Source organism: Grampus griseus (genome assembly GCF_964374135.1).
Source record: "Grampus griseus genome assembly, chromosome: 15".
Classification (NCBI taxonomy): Eukaryota; Metazoa; Chordata; class Mammalia; order Artiodactyla; family Delphinidae; genus Grampus; species Grampus griseus.
In genome coordinates, this window is record NC_139009.1 from 75,358,044 (window position 1) to 75,379,211 (window position 21,168).

A 21,168-nucleotide genomic window follows, 5' to 3' on the forward strand; every position below is an offset into this window, starting at 1 on the left:
TCAGAAATGCAAACGGGGTCATCAGTACTGATTCCATGGAGAATAAAAAGACAATAAAGGAATATTATGAACAATTCTATGCTCACAAACTTGGTAAACTAGATGAAAGGGACCGATTACTTGAAAGCCTACTAAAACTCACACAAGGAGAAGTAGATTATCTGAATAGGCCTATTATTATTAAAGCAATTGAATCGGTAGTTAATAACTTCCCAACAGAGAAAGTATCAGGCCCAGATGGTTTCACTGGTGAATTCTACCAAAGATTTAAGGAAGTAATGATAACAATTCTCTACAAAATCTTCAAGGAAATATAAGAGTGAATATTTCTTAACTCATTCTATGAGGCCAGCCTTGTCCTAATGTCAAAACCAGATAAAGACATTACAAGAAAGGAAAACTACAGACCAGTATCTCTCATGAATGCAAAAATCCTCAACAAAACGTTAGCAAATTGAGTGTAAAATTACATAAAAAGAATTATAAACCACAACCAAGTGTGATTTATTCCAGGTATGCAAAGCTGGTTCAACATTCAAAAATCAGTCACTGTAATCCACCACACATCAATAGGTTAAATAAGAAAAATCGTAGGAATTGACACAGGAAAACCATTCTCCTATACTCACAATAAAAACTTTCCACAAACCTGAATAAAAGGAAAATTCCTCAATTTAATTAAAAAAAAAACTGCAACCCCACCCTCACCCCAAACTATAGCTAACATCATAATTAATGGCAAGAAATTAGAAGCTTTCCCCCTAAGATAAGGAAAAAGGCAAGGATATCATCTCTCTCTACTCCTATTCAACAGTGTAATGAAGTCCTAGCTAATACAATAAGAAAAGAAAAGGTACACAAATTTGGGACAAAACAATTAAACTGATGTGTGTGTGTATATATATATATATATTTATTTATTTATTTACTTATATTTATATTTATATATATTTGTTGTTGATTCTTTGGAATGGATATAAAAAATCTCCAAGAACTCCAAGAATTAACAAGCAAATATAGCAAGGTCATAGGACAGAAGATTAATACACAAAAGTTAACTGCTTTCCAGTATATCAGTAATAAACAATTGGAATCCGAAATTTTAAAAACATTTACCATAGCACCAAACAAAACAATAAAACACTTGGGTAAAAATCTAACAATACGTAAAGGATGTACATGTAGAAAACTACAAAACGTTAATGAAAGAAATCACAGACATATAAATAAATGGAGAGATATTCCATGTTCATGGATTGGAAGACTAAACACTAATATATCAGTTCTTCCCAACTTCATCTGTAGATTCAATGCAATCCCAATCAAAATCACCAGAATCTATTCTGTAGATATCAACAAACTGATTTTAAAGTTTATATGGAAAGGCAAAAATGCCCTGGAGTAACCAAGACAACCGTGAAGAAAAACAATGCTGGAGGATTCCCCATTACCCAACTTGAAGACTTAATATAAAGCTACAGTATTCAAGACAGAGTAGTTGGCCAAAGAATAGACACATAGATCAACAGACCAGAATAATTAGACCCACACAAATATGCCCAACGGATGATATAACAAATAGATATTTTTTCTCACAATTGAACGAAACTAGTTTTTAAATGCCCTAAATTCAAATCTTCCCAATAATGCTGATTAAGCTCAATCTCCATTCTATTAACGTCCAAAATGCTAAATTCTACTTTGTTTATACTTGGTGAACTATATCTATGATTAGAACCCGGAGGCATGAATTGGAGCAATTTAATAACTACATAAAAGGTGGCAACTAGCCGATAGAACAGTTTCACATGACCACCAGAAAATCTTGCTTTCCCCAAATGTTATTAATAGTCAGAAGAATAAAGAACATATTTTCTGAACTTGGTCTTCATGTCTCAGCTTAAATGTTACTTTGGGAGGCCTTCTGTGACCCCTGGGATAAGTTAAACCCACTTGCAGTATAATTAGGCAGAACCCTATACCTCCTCTCTTTTGTAAACATTACATTAATTATACTAAACTAACATAATTATATATAACTAATATACTGATATTAATGTGTTTACACATTATAGACTGTATGGCTCCAGCAGGTCAAAGACCTTTTCTTATTCACTAACCCCTTCTGCCCCTGGCACAAAGCAAATGCTCAATAATTATCTGTTGAATTTAACTGCATAAAATATGTGTTGTGAAGAAGAGGCATAAAATTTCAGTCATCAGAAACACCAAAAATCTATGTTTTTAAATGTCAAAGAGAAAAAGGTTCATAAAACTGGTCAAAATTTTTTCTTTAACTTACAAAATCGAAAGGGATTTTGTGAAAGAAAAAATTCCTAAAAGAAATGGGAATAACCAAAATTATCCAGCCATGACCCAGATCAGTAGTTCTCAACCTCACTCCACACAGAAGTTACCTGGGACATTTAAACAATACCAATTTAACTGGGCTATAATAGAGCCCAAATGATAGGTAGTACTTAAAATTTCTTCAGGTGAATCTAATGTTCTGTTAGGGTAAAATACAGTCCAGTACAAAGAGCTCAAGAAACTGTCTCAAACAAGTCTCACAACTGGAAAGATCACTACAATAAACAAGAAAATGAAAACTGATAAAATGGAAAATTAACAAACCTTTATTTAGTACCAATAGAGTTTTAGTAATAAACAAAAAGCATTTATAATTGATAAGTTAAGCAGAACATAAGCAAGGAGTACAGTATAAAGAAAAATCAAATTGTAAATCAGACAGTATGCTGTGAAAACCATAAGAACTCTACAGAGAATTTCACACTATCAAGATATATACTTTATTCAAATTCATTCATAGAGTCTACTACATGTCAAGCCAACTAGGCACAGGAAACTAAAACAAATAAAAGTGTGTTTTCTATAAACAGTGTGGAAACAAATGGTAAGCCAAATGGAAAACAAGATGATTGAATTCCTGTTCTCATCCTTCATTGAAATTAATTAAGTGGATTGAAGACTTAAATACAGAATGCAAAACTATGTTACTTTAAGAAGACAGTATAGGAGAATACCTTTATGATTTCAGATTAGGAAAGGATTTCTTCTTTTTTTTTTTTAGGAAAGGATTTCTTTTAAAAGACACAAAAATCAATAAGCATAAAGGAACAGAGTGATATTCTTATCTATACTGCAATTAAGAATTTTTACTCATCATAAGATACCATTTAAAGGAAGGAAAAAGTTCAGAAAATTGGAGAAGCTATTTGTAACCACATAAATGGGAACAAAAGCATTTATAAAGCCTTGGTATCCAGAATATATAAAGACCTGTATCCAGGATACATAAAGATTTCCTATGAATCAATGTCTTTTTTTTTTGAATTCTGAACTTTGTATGTGAAAACCCACAGGATGAACGTGTCTCTGCATGATGTTATCTTCTCCCAGAGAAGACCTAATTTGCTTCAGGCAAACATCTAGCCTAAGAACACTGACAACTGGTTATTAATTAAGCTTAATAAATCCAATCAGGGATAGGGACGATTTGACACTGGACATCAGTCTTTGTAAAGGCCGGTTTATTTCCAGTTCACAGTTACCACTAAGGTGTATCCTTTCAGAGTTCTAACCAAAATCCTTGGGGACTTAAATGAGTCCCTCATCCTTTGTGTGCCCTGAACTCCAATTTTTGAACCCCCTAACCACAGGATGTCAAAATCTCTCCTCAAATTCTCAGTTTCTCAATACTGCATGAGGAATTAGAGGATCTCTTTAGGGGGAAAAACTGGTCCCAAATGACTGGGCTCATGTAATTGAGCTTCCCACTTCTCTCAGATCTTGATTTTGCAATTCTTCACTACCTTGGTAGTTTTCAGTAATTTCAAATGGTTATACTTTTAATCTAGCTCTTCTAGTTATTTTCAGCAGGAGGGTTGGCTCAAAAAACCTAGTCTCTAATCACCTTCATAACTTTTTAAAGAATATACTTCTTTCTTCTAATTAAAAGGCCTAGAAGCAAGAACACTCCAGTAGTAATAAGCACCACAAGCACCTAAATTTTGGTTTCTAAATACCATTCCCACTAAAAGAAATTTGTACTCCTTGGAGAAATTGTTGATTCCACGTATCAGGGTGGGATATACAAATCACACTGCTGTAGACAGAATGTTTGTATCCTCCCAGTTGCAATGTTGAAACAGTCCTCAATGTGATGGTATCTGGAGGTGGGGCCTTTGGGAAATGATTAGGTCATGATGGCAGAGCCCTCATGAAATGAGTTTAGTGCCTTATAATAGAGACTCCAGAAAGCTTGATCCCCCTTTCTGCCCATGTGAGGGCACAGTGAAAAAATGGTCACCTATGAACTAGGAATCAGGTCGTCATCAGACACTGAATCCGAGGGTTCCTTGATCTTGGACTTCTCAGCCTCCAGTACTGTGAGAAATAAATTTCTACTGTGTATAAGCTACCCAGTCTGTGGCATTTTGTTATAACAGTCCAAATGGACTAAAACAGATATCTAGTTAAAAGTAAATTCCTCTTCCACTTTTGACCCTCAGCTACCTAGCTCCTCTCCCTGAAGGTGATGTCTGTATAAAGGACTTTGTGTATCCTTCAAGATTTAAAACATATATAAAACTAGAAATTAGCCAAAAACAACAAATATAAGTGAACTTAGGTCAAAAATTGCCTACTCTGATCACTGTCAGATGGATATAGAGAAGATGGTCAATTAGGGTATCTTCAAATGTGTAAGCATTTTCTCTCACCATCTCTACTTCATGAAACAAATATTTGATAGACACCTTACTCTTATTAAGGGAGTTCAACACTATGCTGAAAAGTAGATGATAAGAAAAACACGATCCTTGCTCTTAAGAAGCTTACAATTTTGCTGAGGACAGGAAGTAAAAAAGAAAGTATTCTTCCTGGATAACACTTTACTAATGTCTTCCCGGATCCCCTGAATCCTGTCTAAAACCACGCTCTGCGGTTCCTTCCTCTCCATCACCATCCTGTCAAAAATCTGCTCTTTTCCAGAATTCTCTCAATTTCAGTTCATGATACCAACACTGAGTGGGATGATGGATTTGATGGCAGTGAGGTTAAACAGAAACCTAAGAATCATCTTTGCACTTTCATCCCACATCCAGCAGATAAGCAAATTCTGACTATATATCCTAAATATTTCTAAAACTCCTCCTATCCTTTCTATCCCCGTTTTTGCTCTCAGTTAAGACCAGCATCATCTCTCATCTGGGCCACTTAATTGCTCCATACCGAAGTCTCTTCCCTCCAATTCTTGCTCCAAACCACTATTCTGAATGCTCCCCATCCTTAGTAGGCATGATACATAGGCCTTCATTAATCTGCCCTCTACCTACCTCTCCAATTTAACATCTTACCATTGCATCCCACTCAGATATAACCTTATTTCATCCTTCAACCATTCTAAACTTTTTTCGGGTTCCTCCAACCTACATTCCACACTTCTATACCTTGCATCTGCAGTTTATTTTGTTTGGAATGCCTCTTCTTTCCCAGTTCTATACCAATCCATCCACCTGGCTAATGCCTCTTGTGACAAGACCCAGATAACCTCCCTGACCAGGTCCTCTTCCCTACTCTGAACAGTAAGTTACTCCCCCCACACACTGTGACATCATAGATCTTGTACATACTTATATTATTGCTCTTATTTACCCTAAAATATAAGCATTTGTTCACATGTCAGCCTCCCCCAAAACTTGGTATCCTTTGAAGTTGTTCTCCAGTGTCTTATTTTTGCAAACCTAATGTCAACCCAATATACACTAAAATATCTCAATAAACGTTTGTTGTATTAACTAAGTGAATGAAGCCTTCTCTTTTCCTCCATCTCCCTTTCTCATTTTCTTCCCCCTTCGGATAGCAACCCACAACCATGCGTCATGACTCAGTCTATGGATATAAGTTAGTTACATGATTTCAGAATTCTGATGCCATAAAAGGTGACATGTTCTACCCAAAGGCTAAATTAGCAAAGTCCCTAAGTGAGGACAGCACAATTTTCCAGCGGAACCTCGGGTCCAAGAAAAGAATCTCTTTCAAGCATAATCTCAAGTCCTCTTGATTCCCATCCTAAGACAGTCTCAGTTTCTAAATGGATTACAAGGCTCATCCTCAGCAGGCCCAATCCAGTCTTAAATTGGACACTTTAAGATAGAACAAGTTTCGCCACTAAGATGTCTCCATCAAAGTATCTGAGATAGCTGGGGGCAAAGACTTTAGTCTGTAAAGCCCCTTATACAGCTAATGTTTCCCTGGAATATCCCTTGAAACACTGCTCATCTTAAAACTACTTGACTTGAAACCTTACTTAATCTTATTCTGATACTCATTCATCACTCAATATTTATTTAGCACCTACTCTGTGCTGGATACTTTACCAAAGCTCTGGGGTCATCACGCATAACATAAATATGTATATGTGACGTGACCTGACTTGCCTGACCTGACTTGTCTCCATGGCCTAAATGACAATGATGATGGTGTGGCGTGGCATGGCTGCACCTGGCCCCTGCTTATTCTGTGCTGGGACCTCATCTTCCAGTCCCCAGTGTAAGGCATACTATAAATCAATCCTAATTCAAGAGTTGCCCAGCTGACTCTACAGCATTTAGTTGGTTCTCTTTTTCCTCTAACTCTTCTCTCTCTGCCAACACTATCTTGGATTTTGGTTTGTTTTTTAAGTTTCCATTATTTAGCTTCTTTTATAAAGTTGAATTTTTAAGTTTTCTCCTTCTCCCTCTCAAAAAAATGCCAAACTAAAACTAAAATGTCAGACATTATTTGTCTTCTTATTCATATACTGGTTCTCAATACTTTACCTGTGCTTCCACAGCTCTATGGAGAAAAAAGTACTTCTCCTTCCTGCTTTATTGGCACTTTCTGGAATTACAAATTCAATGCTAAATAATTGTGGCAGGTGACAAAACAATTTCCTCATAAATCACAAGGTATAAAGAGCTTGGTAGAAGCTGAATGTAAAGCAAACAGATACACTCTTCTGACAAATTAGAACAAGGTATAATTAGAACTCAAAGGATAGCTTGGAGTACCGTGAAGAGGAAATTGAAGAAAATCTTGGGCAGGGTACCTCCAGTACCAGTTAAAGTAAATAATCTAGCACTAAAATTCCTACTAAAGAGTCAAGAACCTGGACTTCCCAGGTGGTCCAGTGGCTAAGACTCCATGCTCCCAATGCAGGGGGCCTGGGTTTGATCCTTGGTCAGGGAACTAGTTCCCACATGCATGCTGCAACTAAGATCCCATGTGCTGCAACTAAAAAAGATCCCACATGCTGCTACTAAAGATCCTGCATGCCACAACAAAGATCCCTCGTGCTGCAGCCAGGACCCGGTGCAACCAAATAAATATTTTTTTAAAAAAGGAGAGTCAAGAAACAATTCACAGGCAGGAGGTGTGTGGAAAATATGATAGTGGAGGGCTAAATCATTTCTTTTTTAAAAAAAATGTACAGCTTCACTCTAACATTTTTTTCATTTATTTATTTATTTATTTATTTATTTATGGTTGTGTTGGGTCTTCGTTGCTGTGCACAGGTTTTCTCTAGTTGCATCAAGCAGGGGCTACTCTTCACTGCAGTGCACGGGCTTCTCATTGTGGTGGCTTCTTTTGTTGCGGAACATGGATTCTAGGCGCGCGGGATTCAGTAGTGTGGCACGTGGGCTCAGTAGTTGTAGCTCGCAGGCTCCAGAGTGCAGGCTCAGTAGTTGTGGCGCATGGGCTTAGTTGCTCTGTGGCATGTGGGATCTTCCTGGACCAGGATTGAACCCGTGTCCCCTGCATTGGCAGGCGGATTCTTTTTATTTTTTTATTTTATTTTTTTTTGCGGTACACAGGCCTCTCACTGTTGTGGCCTCTCCTGTTGCGGAGCACAGGCTCCGGACGCACAGGCTCAGCAGCCATGGCTCACAGGCCCAGCCACTCCGTGGCATGTGGGATCTTCCCGGACCGGGGCACGAACCCGTGTCCCCTTCATCGGCAGGCGGACTCTCAACCACTGCGCCACCAGGGAAGCCCCTTTTTATTTTTTATTCTTTTTAATTTACTTATTTTATTTATTTTTGGCTGTGCTGGGTCTTCGTTGCTGCGCGTGGGCTGTCTCTAGTTGCGGTGAGTGGGGGCTACTCTTTGTTGTGGTGCACAGGCTTCTCATTGCGGTGGCTTCTCTTGTTGCAGAACATAGGCTCTAGGCACGTGGGCTTCAGTAGTTGTGGCACGTGGGTTCAGTAGTTGTGGCTCACAGTTCTAAAGCACAGGCTCAGTAGTTGTGGTGCACAGGCTTAGTTGCTCCACAGCACGTGGGATCTTCCAGGACCAGGGCTCGAACCTGTGTCCCCTGCATTGGCAAGCAGATTCTTAACCACTGTGCCACCAGGGAAGTCCCCCAAATCATTTCTAATCACACAAGTCTGGGAGTGATCACTCCAACCTCTGAACTCCTGTAACTATATATGTGATACCCAATCCAGACTTGTTCTTGAAATGCTTATCTTACTTGCTAGACGATACATTCTTTGGCTGTTTATTTCATCTTTATAATATCCCTCTGGCAGGCATATTTTAAAAAACAACCTCGTGCATCAACCCTGTGATTTTCAGGTTTTAACTTACTTTCACAGGTAGGCTACCCTATTGGAAGACTATACAATCTTCGAGCTCTTAGCAATTACATTTATCATTTAAAAGCAGTCTCAGTGCTATTCAAGTAATACATATACTAGAGATCAGATTAAATAGTAATGAGACTGTTTTCCCATAATCTTCTCCCTTTATGAATGGCAAATCTAAGACCAAACACTGAAGGTAATAATCCTTCCTAACGTCAAAAATACACTTCTATAATAACAAGCACCTCAGAATATATACATGCCACAAAATGTGCATCTACATAATGTTATACAGTTTGAAAAGTAATGTCACATACTCTTACCTCATTTAAGCTCCACAATTTTTATTTTACCAGGGAGTAAAACTGCGTAAGTTGCCTGAGGAAACTAATAATTATTGAGTGCCTACTGTTCTAGTACCCATCATTAACAAATACGATCAACACATACTTTACGTGCCGACAACCTCATGACGCATGACATTGGTTTTTAAAACAGGCCTGCTAGAGCTGAACATGTAAGACTATTTATTAAATGAAAGATTTTAGGTTTGTTTCCCATTATGTGTAAGTCTGTACTGGGTGCTGTAATTCTTCTCAAACTTTAATGTGCATACTTATCACTGGAGATCTTGTCAGAATTCAAATTATGATTCAATAGGTCTCAGGTAGGGCTCAAGATTTCTAACAAGGTGCCAGGTGATGCTGATATTGTTGGTCTGCATTTTGAAAGCAAGGTTGGACTTCTCTGGTGGCACAGTGGTTAAGAATCCGCCTGCCAATGAGAGCAAGGTTGTAGAATATATAATTTACCCTGGGAGTTCCCTGATAGCCTAGCGGTTAGGATTCCGGACTTGCACTGCCAAGGCCAGAGTTTGATCCCTGGTCGGGAACTGAGATCCCATGAGCAGCCTGGAGCGGCCCAAAACAAAAACACAAATTTACCCTAACTAGCACTACTAGCTAAAACTTAACGTCCTTTCATCTTCAATAACTCTTAAGTGATACTATTATCATTCCTACTTGACACCCAAGACTAAGGCTCAGAGAAATTAACTTTGCCTACATGACAAAGCTGATGTGTGCGGAACCAGATTACAAACTTAGGCACACGGACTCCACAGGGCACTCAACCGCTCCACAGTATCCCGACATGATCGCAGTTGACAGGCAGATTCTGAAGTCTAAGCCAGATGCAGAGTTGTTATCTCCTGTACCACTCTTCCGAGTGGGGTCCCTGCTGTAATTGTGCGTCTGGTGCCAACAGAACGTTGGAGGGCAGAGGAATGAGATCCAGAGCCTCCCTCTCAATACGGCGCAGTGGGTGGGGAACGCCCGGACAGTCCTGCGGCGGGGACGGTGTCCTCGGGGTACCACGGAACCATGGGTGGTACGCCAGTTGTCCTCGGGAGGGAGGGAGGGGGCGGGGCCTGCGCCAGGGAAAGGTTCCGGCGGGACGTACCAACGCGCGCCGGGGAAGGGGTTCCAGAGGCGAGGCCGGCGCTGCTGCCTCCGCGCCCGGAGCCGAGGCCGCGGAAGTCTTAACCCGACCCTCGGCTCCCTTGTGGAGTGGAATACCAGGGTTCTCTTTCGCTACAGCCGTTTCCTAAGAGACTTCCTCCGGCCCCTCAGTCGAGTGGGAGGCCCCGGAAATGGGGGCCGAGCGGCACCTGGCCAGCCGCTGGGGGGAGACTGTCCAGTCGTTTACGAACTCTATCACGCCCCACGCAAACCCACCCACTCCGGTGCCGCCGCCGTAGCCCTTACCAGCTCTTTGGGCGGCTTCTCTGGGGTTTTTCCAAACAGCCCCATGGCGAACTGAACTCGCCTCACCCCTCCCGGCTTTCCGTTCCCTGCACCCAGGCAGGTCACGGGCAGCCGCCTGGGCGGGGCCGCTGAGAGGCGAGGAGTCGGAGCGCCAGGAGCAGGGAGCGGCCGCGGGGAGCCTTGGTGCGCATGCGCCGAACTCATGCGCAGACTTGGGTCGGCGGAGTTTTGTCAGAAAGATTGAGGCGATTGCGCACTTTCTGGGAGGGGACTTGTGGGCCTAGGGGTATTCTTCTGAGGCGTAGAGGCGGTTCCTCTGAAGGATGCGAGTTTATTGACTACACCTGGTGATTACAGCTGTGCCTGCTCACCTAAACCTGTATGTTGTGGCACCGGAAGTCTGTATCTCTACCCAAACGAGGTACAATACTTTTACAACCACTTTCCTAACATCTTTATCCTTCTGTCCCGTAGGCACCTCACATGCAGCGAGCCAGAAATGACCTCTTCCTCCCGGCAGACCTACTCCTCTCCTCTGTTGTCACTACCGTGACCTAGTCACTAAAACCTGGACATTATCTTTCCTGCCCCTCTTACCAAGTCCCAGCAATTGTAACTTTCATTTTTTTTTTAAACTCCAGCCCTCCTCTTTCATCCCAAGTGTCACAGCTTCTGTTCGGGCCTTCGCCATTTCCAGCGTGAATAATTCCTATCTGCCGTGTGTGTGTGTGTGTGTGTGTGTGTGTGTGTGTGTGTGTGTGTGTGTGTGTGTGTGTGTGTCTGTGTGTGTGTGTGTCTGTGTGTGTGTGTGTCTGTGTGTGTATTCCTGCAGTCCACATACACCATAACCTTCATCAAATTCTCAGAGGACTCTGTGACTAAAAAGGACTAGTCGCATTTTAGCTGGGCAATCTCTGATTGAACCTACAACGGTGATCTGATGGCTGCCGTCATTACCTCCTCTCATGATGGGAAGAGCCATTTAGTGCCTCAACCCCATACTCCCATCTCTGGTGGGAATGTAAAATGGTACTACACTCTGAAAATACTTTGGCAAGTTCTTTAAATGATAAACGTACATCTATCTCATGCCATTCCACTGCTAGCTATTTATCCAAGAGGAGGAGAAGAGTATGTTCTTACAAAGACTTGTACAGGCCTCCTTATTTGTAATTGCCAAGAACTGGCAATAATCCAAATGTCTATCAACAGGTGAATGGATAAACCAGTTGTGGTAGATAATAAAAAAGAACAGACTTGATACGTGCAACAACATGGATGAATCTCAATTATGCTGAGTGAAAGAAGCCAGAAAAAAACAAAAGAGTACATTTTGTATGATTTCATTTCTATAACATTCTAGAAGATGCAAACTATAGTGACAGAAAGTAGATCAGTGGTTGCTAGGGCACAGGGCTTGGTTTTGAAAGAGGCAGGAAGGAGGGATTGCCAAGGGACATAAGGAATATTTGGGGGGGTGATGGATATTATCTTGTTTCTGGTCATGGTTTCACGGATACCTACAGTGTTAAAAATTGGACACTTTAACATGGAAGCAACCTAAATGTCCATCAGCAGATGAGTGGATAAAGAAGATGTAGTGTACACACATACACACAATGGAATATTACTCAGCCATTAAAAAGAATGAAATAATGCCATTTGTAGCAACATGGATGGACCTAGAGATTATCATACTAAGTGAAGTAAGTCAGACAAAGACAAATTACATATGATATCATTTATATGTTGACTCTAAAAAATGATCAAATGAAATTGTTTACAAAACAAAAACACGCACAGACATAGAAAACAAACTCTTGGTTCCCAAAGGGGAAAGGAGGAGGAGGGATAAATTAGGAGTTTGGGATTAACAGAAACAAACTACTAAATATAAAATACATAAGCAAGGACCTACTGTATAGCACAGGGAACTGTATTCAATATATTGTAATAACCAGTAATGGAAAAGAATCTGAAAAAGATTATATATATATATATATATATATACAAAATTGAATCACTTTGCTGTACACCTGAAACTAACACATTCTAAATCAACTATACTTCAATAAAAATGGACACTTTAAATATGTACACTTTATGTCAACATACTTCAATAAAGTTCTTTTTAAAAACAAATAGCAGTATAGGGGCTTCCCTGGTGGCACAGTGGTTGAGAGTCCGCCTGCCGATGCAGGGGACACGGGTTCATGCCCCGGCCTGGGAAGATTCCACATGCCGCAGAGCGGCTGGGCCCGTAAGCCATGGCCACTGAGCCTGCGCGTCCGGAGCCTGTGCTCCGCAACGGGAGAGGCCACAACAGTGAGAAGCCCACGTACCGCAAAAAAAAAAAAAAAAATAGCAGTATATGTTCACTGTAAAAAGTAAAACCTCCAACTCACTTCCTCAAGGAAAAAGGTCTCAAACTACTTATAATATTAAATAGTTGGTGTGAATGTGATCTTTCCTTTGGAGAATTTTTTAATATATATTTTTACTTATTTGGGAGCATATTGTACATATTGTTTTGCTATCTTCTTTTAAAAAATTTTTTACATAGATTTTCATTGATATTAATATCTAGAGCTAAGGGATTCCAAAGCAGGAATGTACTAACATTTATTTAACCATTTCCTTATTGTATGACATTAAGTGGTTTCCAGTTTTCCCCTTTACCAATAAATACAGACACAGCTTAAATTTTTAAGGTACTACCAATATCGTCCATACAGTTTGCACAGTTTGAACTACCAACAGTGTGTGAGAGCACCCTATTCCCTAAATCCTTGCTAACAATGAATTTAATCAATATTTTACATTTTTGCCAACTCGAGGGTATAAAATATTGTTTTAAATTTTCATTTCTCTGATTACTAGTCTAGATGAGCATCTTTTGGTATATTTGTTGGCTATTTGAATTTCTTCTGTGAATTGCCTCTTCGTATACTTTGCCCATTTTCCATTGAATTGTCTCCCTTTCTTCCTTCCTCCCTTCCTTTTATTTTATTTTTTTTAGTGTGATGGAGCTCTCTGAAGATGAGAAACCTGTAGAAATGTTTTTAAGTCTCCTTCACCATATCCCTCTTCTTTTTTTGATAATGAACTATAAGGCAGAAATTTTTCAGGTGGGAGGTCACTGGACTTCCAATTAGTCAACAATATTTATTAAATGCTTACTATGTGTCAGACATTCTATAGGCTGTAAGACAACCACGATGAACAAAAAGGAACCTCATACAATCTGATGAGAAGGACAGATACTAAACAATGGTGATAAATAAAACTGAGTGAATTACCACAAATGTGTAAAATTCTGACTATAGGAAGAACATGGTGTTCAGTGACTCTTCCCTGAGCATGTTTTGCTTTATTGTGCTTCACAGATACTGCATTTTTTTTTTTGCAAATTGTAGGTTTGTGGCAACCTTGCATCAAGCAAGTCTGTCGGCACCATTTTTCCAATGACATTTGCTCGCTTTATGTTTCTGCGTCACATTTTGGTTATTCTAGCAATATTTCAAACTTCATTATTAGTATATTTGTTATGGTGATCAGTGATCAGTGATCTTTGATGTTACTATTGCAAAAATAATACAACTTGCTGAAGCCTCAGATGATGGTTAGCATTTTTTAGCAATGAAGTATTTTTGTATGCACATTTGTTTAGACATAATGCTACTGCACGCTTAATAAACTACAGTATAGTGTAAACATAACTTTTATATGCACTGGAAAACCAAAAAACTCGTGTGACAAGCTTTCTTGCATTATTTGCTTTATTGTGGCAGTCTGGAACCGAACCCACAATAACTCTGAGGTATGCCTGTATAAGCTGAGGCCTGAAGGGTGAGCTAGCAGAGGGATGAAGAGTTTCCAGTGCAAAAGAAACCCCATGTGCCTAAGAGCCTTCCCAGTTCTAGGGGGTGGAGGTTTGGGGCCACAGGCATTTCATTTGTTCTAAAGTTGGTCATTGAGGACAAAGAGGCCCAACAGAGTGCAGAGGACAGTTTGATTTGGTATGTGGCATTTCACAGAAATACAGAGCCCAAAGCTACCGACAGAGCCTTAAAAACACATCAATGCATTTGCTCCTCAGCGACTGGAAGGGCACTATGCATCTTCCACGCATTTTCCAGGCTCCACACTTAGAGCAACATATACTTTCTATTCGTGTCCTGATACTGCCTTGGCATTGGACAGAGCTGTGGCTGCGGCTGAAATTCGTCCTTCCTACATAGACCTCAGGAAGCATGCACCAGATCCTCCCACCTGCTGAGACTCACATCTGAGGGGGTGGGAAGAACTAAGTGAGCAGGCATTCTAGCTCTTTGCTCCTGCCAAACACAGCAAGTATTTAACAGGATCACACTCCCTTGCCATATGTTCACATAGACATTTATGCACACACATTTTAAAAGGTTTTATATGCATTCTCCTCCAGATCCCTGAAAAATATGACATATAGATGCATATCCTTGACGTGAAAGTTGCCTCAATGCCTGATGCTTTAAGTATTTCCCTAAATTTGAAATGAGAAGTAGAAAGGACTGTTTTCCCTTCATTTCCCAGATTGTCCTTGCTCATTTCAGTAAGATTTCCTACCTTAGTGAGCTTCCTGGCTCACAACTGTTCCCCATTCACCAGGTAGACTGTTAAATGAAATGCTTTGGGCAAGAAAGTGACAACCCAATTCCTGGCAGGAATTTTGACCTAATAAAAACAAGATACACCTTGTTTTATACAACAGATGGACTCTGAAAATGTTAGATATAAACTGACCTTTGGGAAATTGAATCCCCTCCCTTGCCTTATATAATAATTTTGGAGTGGATTTCTTAATTTCTGACCAACCTTCAGGTGTGAGGGACTCCTAACCACAGTTTATGACTTGAGATAAGGCAAAGAAAGACCTTGGGTCATCTCCTCCCCACTTGCAACCTTCTTCCACCAACCTTACAATGACTCTTGTATTAGATTCCTAGTGCTGCTATAACAAAGTATGACAAATTAGGTGGTTTAAAACAATTTACTGTCTCGCAGCTCTGGAGACTAGAAATCCAAAATCAAGGTGTCAGCAGGGCAATGCTCCCTCTGAGACGCTGGGTAGAATTGCTCCTTGCCCTTTCCTAGGTTCTGGTGATGGCTGTCAATCACTGGCTTCCCTTGACTTCCCACTGCATCACTCCAATCTCTGCCCCTATTGTTATGTGGTGTTTGTATTAGTCAGCTTGGGGTGCCAAAACAAAATACCATAGACTGGGTGGCTTAAACAACAGAAATTAATTTTCTTGCAGTTCTGGCGGCTGAAAGTCCAAGATAAGTGCCAGCCTGGTGACAGCTCTCTTCCTGTCTTGGCCTTCTTGCTGTGTCCTCACATGGTAGAGAGAGAGAACTCTAGTATTGCTTCCTCTTATGAGTACTAATCCCGTCATGAGGTCCCCACCTCATGACCTCATCTAAACCTAATCATCTCCCAAAGGACCCATCTCCAAGTACCATCACATTGGGGGTTAGGGCTCCAACATATAATGAATTTGGGGAGGACAGAATTCAGCCATAGCAATGTTCTCCCCTCGGTGTCTCTTCTTATAAGCACACCAGTCATATGGTATTGAGGGCTCATCCTAAGCCAGCATGACCTCATCTTAACCAATTACATCTGCAATGACCCTATTTCCAAATAAGATCACGTTCTGAGGTACCTGGGGTTAGAACTTCAACATATCTTTTGAAGGGGTACATTTCAACCTATAACAATCCTCATTTATACACATGGGTCCCCCACTTTAAAGAAGAAGGTGATAGAGGGTGGAGGCAGACTGGTTAGCTGAATCCTTTAAAAAACAACAACAACCAACTTCTGTCCTCCATGAGTGGCCCCAAAGTGGGACAGTTTCCATTTGGGAGGGGTAAGTAGATATCTGAGGACTGACTCTAGCTTGGAGGATGTACCTTTCCCGGGAAATCACAGTAATCACTGCAACCATCCCACACTGCCATCTAGAGCACCATTTCCACCACCAAAGCTCCTCTCATGGGAGGTTACATGCCTTTTCTTATTTCTCCACAGCACAGCAGAGACAAAGCCTGAACTTAAAAAAAAAAAAAAACGAGCTGAATTTTTAAGGAATACTTTATTAAAATCTCCAAAAATCAGTATCACAGTATCAGAAATGGAAGAGTAGCATCCAGCTCACACAGTCAACATTACGGTGGACTGGATATTCTGAAAAACTCACTGCAAACACATAGAGAGTCTTGATAACATGCAGCCAGCACTATTTTATGTGCATGGTTGATCTCTCAAAAAAGTAAGAGAAATTAGTCATATCTGCCAATAACAGAAGCCAAGAACCCTGTTTGTGTACTGTAAAAAGAATATGATATAGCTTGTAGACAGTAAAGTGCACAAGTAAGTGTATGACCTGATGCATTTCTACATATGTATAAACCTATAAAACCACTATGCAGATCAATATTTAAAACATTTCCAAAACGTTAGAAGGCTCCATCATGCCTGTTTCTAGTCAATACCCCCAAAAGATAACCATCATTCTGATTTCTATCTCTATAGATTCGTTTTGCCTTTCTTGAACTTCACGTAAATGGAATCAAATAGTCTGCTTGGTTTTAATGGTTGGTTAGAGGAACAGGAGGCAAGTCTTTTGTCAGGGTAAAATGGTGAAGCAAAATTGAGACCCCCTGAAGACAGGAGCCATTAAGACCTCATCCTTGGTGAAAGAACAGGCTAGAAAAAAAAGTCTTATCTGCTAGCAAAGGGGACCAAGAAGAAGATGTTTGTTTTAGGCCACAGCTCTGATGAAAAAAGTAGAAGACTTCTTTAAGAAATCATAATTAGGGAATTCCCTGGCAGTCCAGTGGTTAGTACTTAGTGCTTCCACTGCAGGGGCAAGGGTTTGATCCCTGCTCAGGGAACTAAGATCCCATATGCCATGTGGTGCAGCTAAATAAATAATTTTTAATAAGAAAAAAAGCCAGTAAAAAGAAATCATAATTATAAATCTGCCTTCATGTGGGTTTAAATTTATACTACTCACATACTGTTGGAAATCCCAAGCCTAGATATTAATTTAAACTGTTCCTTGGTTGATAACATCACAGGTACCTGGCAGAAGCATAGTAAGCTCATTTTGAAGGAACATACCCCAAATCCAGGCACTGTAGTATTCCTACAGATTAAGATAAACAAGAATTACCAAATGCACAAGGAAACAAACATCTAAGGCCAAGAGTAAATTTAAAAGGAATCATAATTATAGTCCAAAGCACATCAGATATTAGAATTCTCAAATGCAGAATAAAAATGTTACACTTAAAATGTTCACAGAAATAAAAGAGGGACTTAAAAGGAACAGGAGACCATAAAAATGAAAAAGAACCAAAGAATTACTAGATGTAAAAAAAAATAACAGAAATAAAAACCTTAAGTCACTGAATAAACCTCAGTGAATGAATTAAGCAACAGATCACACATTACTAAAGAAAGAATAAGTGAGTAGGAAGACAGATCTGAATTATCCAAAATGCTTTGGAAATAAACTAAGACGTGAGTAGACAGGAAAGAAGATGAAACATGGATGTTAGAATGTGGATATCCGTTATATGTTTAATTGAAGTTTCAGAAAGACTGAAATAAAATTATTGGAGAGAAAAGATTTTGAAAGGATAATAGCTGAGAATTTCCCCAACTTATCAAAGATATTAGTCTTAAGACTCAAGAAGTACATAAACTGCAGGCAAGGTAAATTTTTAAAACTATGCATTAAAGTGGCAGTACAAAATATCAAAGACACAGAGAATACTGTAAACATAACCAGAGAGAAAAAGTAGGTTACATACAAGAAGACAACAGTCAGACTGACAGTACCCTTCTTAATAGCCACGATGGAAGATGAAAGAAAGTGAAAGAACATCTGCAGAGTGGTTAGAAAAGAAAACAAGCAAAAAACTATTAACTTGTAACTGTATACCTTGCTAAATTATCATCCCCAAATGAGGCAAAATAAAGACATCTTCAGGGGAAAACGAACTAACAACCGACAAAGAAATCCCCAAACAAATTAACACTGAACAATTTTTAAGAATGTGTTTTAGAAATAATAACAATGATCTTTGAAGGAAGGCCTTAGATACAAGAAGAAATCATGACAAATAATTTAGTGAACATATGGTTAATGTAAAAGCTTATTGAATAAACAATAATACTGAATTTGGAGAGTTAAAAAGATAAAACTAAAACTTTCTACATTCGTAATATGAAAAATGAATGGGAAGTCACTGGAGTTAAAATGATCAAAGGGTATTCACATGCCTTCCCTTATTTCCCATTAGCAATGAGATACTGAAAACAAGACATATTTGATCTAACATTCTTTGGGAAGGAGTAAAGATATTGAATAATTTTATGTTTTGTTTTGTTTTTGTTTTTGTTTTTGTTTTTTGGCCACATCATGCAGCATGCGAGATCTTAGTTCCCCGACCAGAGATGGAACAAATGCCCCCTACAGTGGAAGCACAGAGTCTTAACCACCGGACCGCCAGGGAAGTCCCAATAATTTTAGATTTTTAAATAAATTTGTTAGACCTGTAAGTATAAGCTGTGAAATAAAAGCAAGCTTCCAAAATAGTAAAGGAAAAAATGGAATTAAAAATACTAATCTAAATAAGATAGGAAAGAAGACACAGAAAAGTCAGGAAAAGTAGAAGTCACAAAAGACAATGGTATAAATGTCATAGCTATAATATTATCAGACAAAATAGATTTTATGGCAAAATAACTTTTTGGGGATAAAGAAGTTACATAATGATAAAAATTTCAATTTACCAGGAGGCGAATCATAGTAAGAAGAAGGAGGAGGAGGGAGAGGGGGAGGAAGAGGAGAGGAGGAGAATTTGTCACCAGAAAACTACCCTGAAAGAAAGGGATGTCTCTAAACAAAAAGTTAACAATAAAAGAAGGAATCTAGGAACATTAGGAAGAAAGAAGAATCCGAGTACGCAAAAATATGGAAAAATACAGTAGGCTTTTGCTCCCCTTTTGTCTTCCAAAATGTGTTTGATCGTTGAAGCAAAAATTACAACCCTGTCTAATATGGTTCTAAATAGAGGTAATACTTAAAATAATTATATTATAAATAGGTGATGGAAAAAGGACCTAAAGGGAGGTAAGATTTCTATACTTGAATTGGTAAAATGATGACATCAGTTGACTGTGATGAATTATATATATATAGTAATACCTAGAGCAACCACTAAAAACTGTACAAATATATTTAATTAAGAGCACAAATTATTATCTATAAAATAAGCTACAAGGATATATTGTACAACACAGGGAATATAGCCAATATTTAATAATAACTATAAATGGAATATAACCTTTAAAAATTGTAAATCACTATATTGTACATCTGTAACTTGTATAATATTGTACATCAACTATACTTCCGTTAAAAAAAAAAAATTAGTTGTTGTTTTAAGCCACACAAACATACAAGAAAGAACCCCATAGATTAGCCATCAGGGAAATGAAAATCAAAAACACAATGAGGAGTCAGCCAAGATGGCAGAGTAGAAAGACCCTGAGCTCACCTCCTCTAGAACAATCATCCATGAAAAAGATCGGAACCTACCAGAAAAGATGCTCTACAACTAAAGACATACAGAAGAAACCACAACAAGATGGGTAGGGGGGCAGACTCGCGATATAATCAAGCCCCGTACCCCTGGGTGGGTGACCCACAAACTGGAGAATAATCATAGTGCAGAGGTTCTCCCACAGGAGTGAGAGTTCTGAGCCCCACATCAGGCTCCCCAGCCCGGGGGTCCTGCACTGGGAACATAAGCCCCCAGAAAATTTGGCTTTGAAGGCCATTGGGGTTTAATTTCAGGAGTTCTGGGAAATAGAGACTTCACCCTTAAAGAGTACACACAAAATCTCACATGTACTGGGACCCAGGGCAAAAGCAGTAATTTGATAGGTGCCTGAGCCAGACCTACCTGCTGCTCTTGGAGAGTCTCTTGGAGAAGCAGGGGGCAGGTGAATCACCCTGGGGACACAAACACTGGCGGCAGCCACATACGGGAGCTTTCTACCATGTGGACACTGCTGTTGGAGGCCATTATTGTGGGATCCTCCCTCTAGCTCATTAGAGCCAAGACCTGGCCTCAACCAACAGCCTGTAGGTGCCAGTGCTGAGACGCCTCAGGCCAAGCAACTAACTGCGCAGGGACATAGCCCCAGCCATTAGCAGACAGGCTGCCTAAAGACATCCTGGGCCCACAGCTGCCTCTAGACCTGCTCCTAAACACAGCCCTGCCAACCAGAGGGCCAGGTCCCGGCTCCACCCATCAGTGGGCAGGCACCGGCCCAGCCCTCCAGGAAGTCTACTTTAGCCTCTGGACCAGCCTTACCCACCAGGGGGCAGACACCAGACGCAAGAAAACCACAGTCCTGCAGCCTGTGGATCCAGTCTGCCCACAGCAAGCCAGACCCTGCTCTGGGACCAGCAGGGCCTCAGCCCTGCCCACGATTAGGTCAACACAAGCTTCAGGACACCCTGGATCCTGTACCCAATAGCATCAGGAACCAGCCTCCTCCTCACCCCCCCACCGCCCCAGTGATCTGACACCAGTTCTGGGGTCCCTGGGCCCTGCAGCCAGACTCCAGGACCTGATTCTGCCTGCCAGTCGTCTGCCACTAACCCCGGGACCTGGCTTCACCCACCAGT

The 21,168-nt window shown here is 40.1% G+C and overlaps 1 protein-coding gene across 1 annotated transcript in view; it reads right to left on the reverse strand.

Moving 5' to 3' along the window:
• Positions 1 to 10,580, reverse strand: part of CHMP3 (charged multivesicular body protein 3) — an 81,729-nt gene extending 71,149 nt beyond the window's left edge. The window contains exon 1 of the mRNA XM_082672250.1: positions 10,415 to 10,580. Coding sequence (XP_082528376.1) covers positions 10,415 to 10,459 — 45 coding nt within the window. The 5' untranslated portion in view covers positions 10,460 to 10,580. The remainder of the gene's footprint in view (positions 1 to 10,414) is intronic.
• Positions 10,581 to 21,168: the final 10,588 nt, after the last annotated feature.